General features: G+C 38.1%; 1 protein-coding gene across 2 annotated transcripts; it reads right to left on the bottom strand.

The window, feature by feature from the left end:
* LOC311080699 (scavenger receptor cysteine-rich type 1 protein M130-like) lies at window positions 1–8405 on the bottom strand. 2 transcript variants are annotated; one of them, XM_084110793.1, is made up of 18 exons: window positions 8278–8405; window positions 7859–8173; window positions 7104–7421; window positions 6659–6982; window positions 6477–6560; window positions 6068–6385; window positions 3991–4281; window positions 3799–3876; window positions 3310–3624; window positions 2997–3206; window positions 2815–2898; window positions 2194–2253; window positions 1970–2026; window positions 1771–1845; window positions 1573–1635; window positions 1384–1440; window positions 554–616; window positions 3–472 (listed from the first exon to the last, which is right to left on the bottom strand). In XM_084110793.1, exons 1-18 carry the CDS (start codon window positions 8333–8335, stop codon window positions 438–440), a joined length of 2805 nt encoding a protein of 934 aa, XP_083966919.1. In that variant the 5' UTR covers window positions 8336–8405; the 3' UTR covers window positions 3–437. The 2 variants fall into 2 exon arrangements, with proteins under 2 accessions (XP_083966920.1, XP_083966919.1); XM_084110794.1 differs by lacking the exon at window positions 1384–1440 and having other exon boundaries at window positions 1–472.
* Window positions 8406–8637: the final 232 nt, after the last annotated feature.

Below are 8637 nucleotides of genomic sequence, written 5' to 3'. Positions count from 1 at the left end.
GACAAGTGATATGCATATTTATTATGGTTAAAACACACCTGACCACATAAAATAATAATATTTGATACAGATCAATTCTTTAACAGGTTTATTATAAAAGTTATTTAATGCATCCAAAATAAATGCAAATGTTTTTTTGTGTTCTGCATTTTTCACTCATAAAAAGTACAGTAGGCCTACATGCTGTCACCATGGTGAGGCTGTTACATCACATTTTTTGTTGGTAATTTAGCAGAAAAGGCACTGTTGTTTGTATTATTACTAATAACAAGGCCATAATAAACAATACAAAATCTCACAGAGGCATATCAATTTAAATACAAAAAAAAAAAAAAAAAAAAACATAAAAACCTTAGATTTGATATATCAATAGCAATTTCACTCAAACTTTTAAGTTTTCAAATTTCTTGAACCGGCGCTGAGCCGAATGGCCCTCCTTATTTTTTTGACTCCTCCTCCACATCATCATAATCTGTTATTAAAAACAAAATCTTAATTCATGTTGTAATCAGATTCATATTTTAAATGAAGAACTATGAACTTAATAACTTACCTAACAGGTTTCTCACATCTTCACTCACACCCATCACATCATCATAGTCCTCCTGAACTCCCTCTGATCAAGAATGACATAAAAAACATCAGAATATAAAACACTTAAACTGCCTCCCGGTTCAGACGCTGCATCATATGAAGGCCGACTGCGTCACCGTAGCGCGACGAAGACTGTCCAATTCAAAGCCTCCTTCAAATTGGGCCTCCAGATGTGCCTTTGTTTCCCGTGAAATGAAGAATACAACAGACGGATCCTCCGCGGCCTTGCCTACCCAGAATTCATTGCGTTCCGGTGACGACAGGATTTAGTTTTTCGAAAACTGCCAAATTACACTTTTAAATGCAAGTATTGGGTTTCAGCTTACTCAAATATCTAATGATAGAAAAGTAAATCTTTCTAAAAAACTTTAAAGCGGTTCAAATGTTGACATATCTTACTAAGATGTGATTATATATAGTTTATACTCTTTATTATATATAGAAATGGACCATGGTGAACATATTTAGACAGTTTGTGAACCCTGTTTTGGTTTCGGACAGTTTAATATAACTTTCAAAAAAGTCCAGTACAAACGTTACTGCCGCTCATCATCGCTGTCACAGTTGCTAGGCGACAAGAACAATCCCCCGTAGACCGTCCCATTTAACAACACTCGTTTTGACCTTCGGGCCTTCAAAGGATGCAGCCTCTGAATTGGGACACATCTTTATCTTATTTGAGTCCCTGAATCCCTTTTCCCTTTAAGTGTATTGATTACACAAAACTCATGTCTAATACTCATGTAAACATGTAAGGGTGATAATAAAATGTAGTTCTGTTCAACCCACCTATTTGCGAGCTCTGTCCATTAATGATGACATCGTCATAATTCTCTAGCATGTTAACTACACGTGCAAATATAAGCCCAAAAAGTTAAATATAAGCTAAAAAACATTAAGGCAGTCATTTTAAAATATTATCAGTTATGAGGTTTATTTTAAAGGAATATATTTTTTAAAAAATCAATAAAAAAACACCTTTTTTGATGAAAGAGTTCTGTCCACTGGTGATGACGTCATCATAGCTCTCAGGAGTGTCTTCTACAAAATCACACATTCATCACAAGCATTATTAATGACATTCAAAACTTTTTTTTTATTATCCGTTAATATACAGAAATAACTTTAATATACTGAAGTATTTCAATATGCTATTATAGAATAACAGAACGACACCTGTCTCATGATCTGGTTTCAGTCCATCAGTGATGACATCATCATAGTATCCCGGTGTGATTTCCTTCATCTCTTCTGCATCAACACAGAATATGTTTGGATACAAAAGCCAAAATATGTCCTTTTTGCAGGTCATGAGACCATTAAGTTATTAATCATCTGGTAATAAATCATGTGATCAATTAAAAAGGTCACTGACCTTTCAGGCCACTGTTGTTGGTGACATCATCATAATATACAGTCTTGAAATCTTTTGCTAAAATGGAGAACAGAATGTTAATATATAGACAAACAGCAGAATTTAAAGGGTATTGAGTCATTAGTCAAATATTTAATAGAATTTGTTAATTACATTTATTTATTTAGGTTGAATTCAATGAAAATTATTTTGAGTGGAATGAATATGCGCTTCTGCTGTCTAACCTGAGAGAAGCTCATCAGCATCTTCATACCCAGAATGCAGTTCTTCAGAGATGAGACTTCCTGTTAAAGGAGAGAAAAACAGTCAGGAACATGTTCATCATCACAAACAGACTGAATCTGAATTTCCATTGGATCATACAACTCTTTATTTTATTTTTTAACATTAGAGGCAGAAATCCCATGTTTTTTTCTGTTTGTTTTCTGTTAGGCCTATTAGCAAACACACGTATCCTCACATGAACCCATTCCTCACTGTCTTCCAGAAATACACACAGGAAGAGACAAATACACACACACACACACGTACAAACATATGAACCGCTCCTTATTACCCACTAAAAATACATACAGGAAGAAACACACTCACTCACTCACTCACTCACTCACTCACTCACTCACACACACACACACACACACACACACACAACACACACACACACACACACACACACACACCCACAACACACACACACATAAACATGCACCTGCAGCTCTGTGGTTTTCTGTGAGAAGGTTTAACAGGAGCCGGAGGTTTAACAGGACTAATAATAGATGAACATCAAGTGTCTGACAGACTCTCTTATTAATAATATTAAATAAGATTCACGGCTCATGTCTCACCTCTCTGAGTGAAGTGATTGTGTCTGTGATGAATCTCCTCATAAACGGCCTCAGTCGTCGTCCTGTGTCTCCTCTTAGAGAGAGCTGTGAGTGTAGACAGACAAACCTGCTGTCAGTTCACAACACATGACTGATCACACACTGAATAACACACAATATGACAGTCTCTGGATCTCTCCTACCTCTCCTCATCACTCTGTTCTGCTGAATCAGTATAAGCAGTGGCACTAAGAGCAGTAAGAGTAAAACTCCCAGTACAACCACAGGCACAGAGAGAGACACTGGAGGAGTTTGTGGAGGAGTGACTGATGTTGAGCGCACTGTCTGAGAAACTGGAGGAGAAGCTGATGTTGTTGTGGCAGGAGTAGTGGACACTGACAAATCTGTCAAATCTGTCAAAACAGACACAGACAGATTAAAAATCATGTAAATACACAGTTAGTAGCACTAAAATGATGTGAAAATGACTAATATTGCTCAGTGTTTTGCTCTGACTTGCACAGGTGAGTCCAGCGTGCTCTTTGTGGGAGCAGTCAGTGTGGTTCTTCAGGGAGAGAGGACAGTCCCACAGGTGAATCTCATTCCCTCTGCACTCGACTCTGTTCAGCCACACAACACCTTCACCAGCACCAAAGACTGAATTCCCATCAGCCCTCAGTGCTGCTCCACAACCCAGCTGCCTGCAGACCACCTGAGCATCGCTGATGTCCCACAGATCAGCACAGACTGAACCCCACACAGCGTTATGATACACCTCCAGCCTCCCAGAGCACCGGCCCGAACCTCCACTCAGTCTGAGAGGAACATGATCTAAATCACACACAGAAACATCACTGACCAGCAATACATTTACAATGCATTTTATGACTATTTAAAGTTGTGACAAATTATGAATGTGGAATGTGGATTCAGTGTACAAGTGCTCAGATATTAATAATTCAAGATGCTGTGAATAAAGAAAATACATCCTTATAATTATCTTACTTGAACACTGTCTCTGGTGAGGAGATTCTGAGGTAGAACATGTCAGACGACTCCGAGGAGATTCAAGAGTCTGCTCCTCTAAAATTAAAACGTTAAAATTTAACTCAATACTGAATAGAAAAATTATAAATATTAATAATAATTATAATGAAACAAACATGACGTTTTTAAATCAGTTAAATATCTTCTTACCTGAGCAGGTGATCTCGGCCGCTTCACAGTCATTCTGTCCCCAGGGTGAAGATGGACACTGCCATAGAGTGGAATCATGACGTCGACATTTAAAATAATCAAGCCAATTATGAGACTTCAGTCCCTCTGAAGAACTGGGTTCACTGCCAGATCTTCCACAGTTCAGCTCTTGACAGATCAGACTCGCTGTGTCTCTGTCCATCTTGTTGTAACATACATTTCCCCAGGATCCATTGTAGAAAACCTCCACATTCCCTTCACAGCCCTCAGTTAACCTGATCTCTTTAAACTCTAGATGGAAAAGGATGAGATTGAGAATCAATGCATTTAAAACAATTAACTCTTTAATGTCTTCTCACTGTCTTTTTATAAGGAGGCATACAGTGAAATAATTGGTCTCAACTTTACATATATAAAATGGAGGACACTAAAACCAAAAATGTGGAAACATTCATGCATTAGTGTATAAATATATAAAACACTAAGTTTTTTTAAAATCGCTTGCACAACATTTCTGAAACTTATTTTTTTTAAACTTACAAAATCACAAAACATGAACACAAGAAGCAAAACATCACACATCTCTTGCAAAAGCAAACACTTCATTTAAATCTATATTACAGTTTTTTTTAAATTGTTTTACACACTTTGTACTTGAGGCCCACTAAGCGTAACCATTCACTCATAAACCTAATCTTCAGACCAAGTCTGCAAAACTGCAAGCAGTCAATGTGAAAAATATCAAAAACAAAAAACTATTGTATCTTTAACTTGTTCAGTGCAGTGGAGTGTGCAGGAGTTTATCACACTTACATGTATGTGCACAAATACTGTATATACAGTATGTATGCTCAATCGATAAACTTTACAGTTATTGAACTGACTTGAGCTGAATAATGACACTATTGGCTTGTTAGAGCTGCTTTACAGCAGAATTTAAAATTGTTACAATTGTGAACCTTCAGTGAAACAATCTGTATTATATAAAGCGCTACAGAAATAAATGTGAATTGACATATTCAGTATATATTTACAAAATAAGCAGAAATCCAAGGGTCAAAAGTGTATTTCTTTCTCAAAAATTGAGTTTTGATTTCTAAGTGATCAAATTAGGTATATTTACACTATAAAAAGAAATGAAAGAGGGTAAAAATAATTTCTTTCTTTCTGAAAAACATTGCATTTTGAATCCAAAGTGATCAATTCATGTTTTCACACATTGGGTGTAGGTAATCGGAAAATTATTGTACCATTTAAATGGCAGTGTTTTCTAAAATAACACAAGAAAAACACTAGTTTTGAATAATGAGAACTGTGTTAAGCATTTTGCAAAAAGTTTGTTTTACAAATGCAAACTGAGTGTAAAGCAGATAATGTGCTTGCAGTTTTGCAGACTTGGTCTGAAGATTAGGAATATGAGTGAATGGTTTCTCTAAGTGGGCTCAAATACCACTTATAGTGTGTAAGCAATTTAAAGCAAAACTATAATACTAACCAATAATGTGTTTCTTTATTTACACTTTGTCTTCTGATCCAGTCACTAGTTGTAAGATTTATGGCTTTCATTCACTAAAAAGAACCAAACCATTAGAGTTATTTGTTCGGAAATCAGACTACATTTGTGGCACTCTGTGTTTTACGAGTTCACACTTACAAATGATTAGATAGAGTAAAAGCGTATGTGTATTTGGCGTGCTATCCGAGGGAGAGCTCTGAGCTCAGAATGTGTCCTGAACCCAGAATACTCCCCCCGTATCTCTGGTTAGGATAGTAACCAAGTGTGAGGAGACAGAAAACACTGTTGAGGAACATAGGCGAGTCGGCTACGTATTTATAGACCCCATTTCATGCTGATTGGATAGATCATTTGAACGTGCTCCCCACGAACTTTGTTAATACAACATCAGTTAGTGCTGTAGATTCATAGTGTCGTGTTGCGGTGCAAGTAGTTTAGAAAACTCTGTCAGAGTATTTTTGTATATTTAACATGTACAAATACACTTGATCACATACATAGGTTATTGAAATGTTTTAAAATATCGTCAAGTTACTATTTAACTTATTGTTTGCTGTTCACCTGAGCACACGACTCCTACATCCTCCTTGTGTTGACAGTCATGTTTCCCCCAGCCTGGAGAAGAGCAGTTCCACAGGGACGTCTCATTCCCCTCACACTCCACCTCATCCAGCCATATGGGTCCAGAACCATTACCAAACCAGGCTGGTACCTGCTGGTTACTGAGGGCCACTCCACACTGCAGCTGTCTGCACACCACATGGGCATCTTTAATATCCCAGGAGTCATCACACACTGTCCCCCATGAGCCGCTGTGAAAAACCTCCAGCCTCCCTGCACAGTCTCCCCCAGAACCCACCAGCCTGATGAACCCGCGACCTGATATTCAGAGAGAGAAAAACAGTGCTTGTACATGAACATTATTTATCATTAACAACTAAAGAATCTGCCTAGATGATGATTTTCTCACCAAAGTTTTTGATTGACAGCTGTTGTGTGGAGCTGCAGTTGAGAGTTTGTGGAGAGCTGCAGTTCCTCAGATGAGCTTCACTCTCTGGAGAGAATATTTATTTGTAATTCAGTATTTATCTAAAATGTATACAACATTTTAATCTGAAACCAATGACTTTATCATGGTGTGAATTTGCTCACCAGAGCAGACGACTCCAACATCTCGTCTATGAGAACATTCAGCTCGACTCCATGAAGAGACGGAACATTCTGAGAGTTTTGTTTCATTCCCGTCACAATCAAACACATCAGCCCAGATTTCACCACTTCCCTCTCCAAACCAGTCTGATCCCACAACAGACACAGCAATCCCACAATTCAGCTGTCTACAGAGGACACTGGCAGCTCTCATATCCCAGCATGCATCACACACTGAGCCCCATTCATTGAGGAACCGAAGCTCCACTCTTCCAGAACAAGAGTCTGAACTGTTTATTCCATTGACCAGTCTGAGATCAGTGTAACCTGTGCAGAGAACTGGCAGCTTATTTAAACATGAAACTAGAATCCAGATAATTGAGCAATACAACATCAGTATATTAGGTATGTAATTTATAAAAATAAATGCCAAATGTTTATACTTAACCAGAACAAATCACTCCCACATCATTATCATGGGAACAGCTGTGTATCTGTGAAGATGATCGTGAACAGTCGTCTATTTGAGACTCATTTCCTCTGCACTGAATCTCCTCTGACCAAACTCGACCCTTTCCTTTTCCAAAAGCATCTTCTCCCAGCACCTGTACAGGAGCCCCACAGTCCAGCGCTCTACACACAACCTCTGCATCCTGCTGGTCAAAGGCAGCGTCACACACTGAACCCCATCCTTCTGTACGAAGCATCTCCACTCTCCCAGAACACAGGTGAAACCCGTCCACAAGTCGAAGTCTTCGCTCTGAGTCTTTGAATTATAAAGACAGATCATTAATTAAACAAATTTATTCACCTGGAACACTAGAAAAATCTTAATTCAATTTTGACACTTTGTATTTCATTAATTCACTTAATCTGCACTTATTTTATCTGTAATTTTATTTTTCATCTGTAATTTTATAATCTTCATTAAATAAAGAATGTAAATAAGATTGTCAAATCAGACTGTGAATAATAAAAAAGACATTACATAGGCCTATTTAGTGGGGATTCTCTGCATCATATTTTATTATAAGAAAATAAGGAATGGGGATATATATAATATCATAAACAAATTAATTAAACAGATTGCATGTTTCATAAAATTGACACGGATGAAGTTTGTCCTCACCAGCATACAGAAACATTACATTGCTTGAGTGAGAATTATGAAAGAGTGATGTGATAAGTTGAGGGGAAGTTTACCTGAACAGACGACACCAGCATCTTGACCATGATTACAGTCCTGTGCCCAATGGCTATATGATGTGCAGTCTTTCAGTGCAGTCTCTGATCCACTACACTGTACATATGCCATTGAAATTGGTCCTGATCCACGTCCAAAGTGAGCGTCATATGTTGCTTTTACAGCCGTCCCACAGTCCAGCTCTCTACACACCACTGCAGCATCAGCAATATCCCAGTAATAGTGACACACTGTTCCCCACTGACCATCATGAAGTACCTCCACTCTTCCAGCACAGGGATTACTGCCATTCACCAACCTCACTCTCACACTGTCTACACATGAGTGACAGGGAGAAAAGTAAATATACCAATAAGTGTAACATTACATGTAAATGATTTCAGCTCATATGAAAGAATAAAGTACCTCATGTACCTACCAGAGGTGCTGAGTTTTACCATATAGCACAGAAACATCAGCATCAGACAGCTCTTCATCTTCTGCTCGACACACACTCGTCAGCTCAGAATGCAGCACAAGTTTCTCCTCTGCTCCCTCAAACACACTGAAGAAACTGGCTCCTGTCAGTCCCCTAAAGAGAGAGAGACTCTCACAGCTGCCAATGACACTCACTGTTACCTTATTAGACACAACAGAGGAAATCATCAAACACAATCACTGACAAATCACACAGCAGCATTTTTATTTTCTCCATATATATCAATAAAGTGTGAGTGCTGATGAACGGGACTCCTCCACCACCATGAAAAGACACTTCACAGAGGATATAATCATATCT

Source organism: Abramis brama, assembly GCF_963993115.1.
Source record: "Abramis brama genome assembly, chromosome: 4".
NCBI classification, from domain to species: Eukaryota; Metazoa; Chordata; class Actinopteri; order Cypriniformes; family Leuciscidae; genus Abramis; species Abramis brama.
This window is presented reverse-complemented; position numbering and strand designations above follow the sequence as displayed.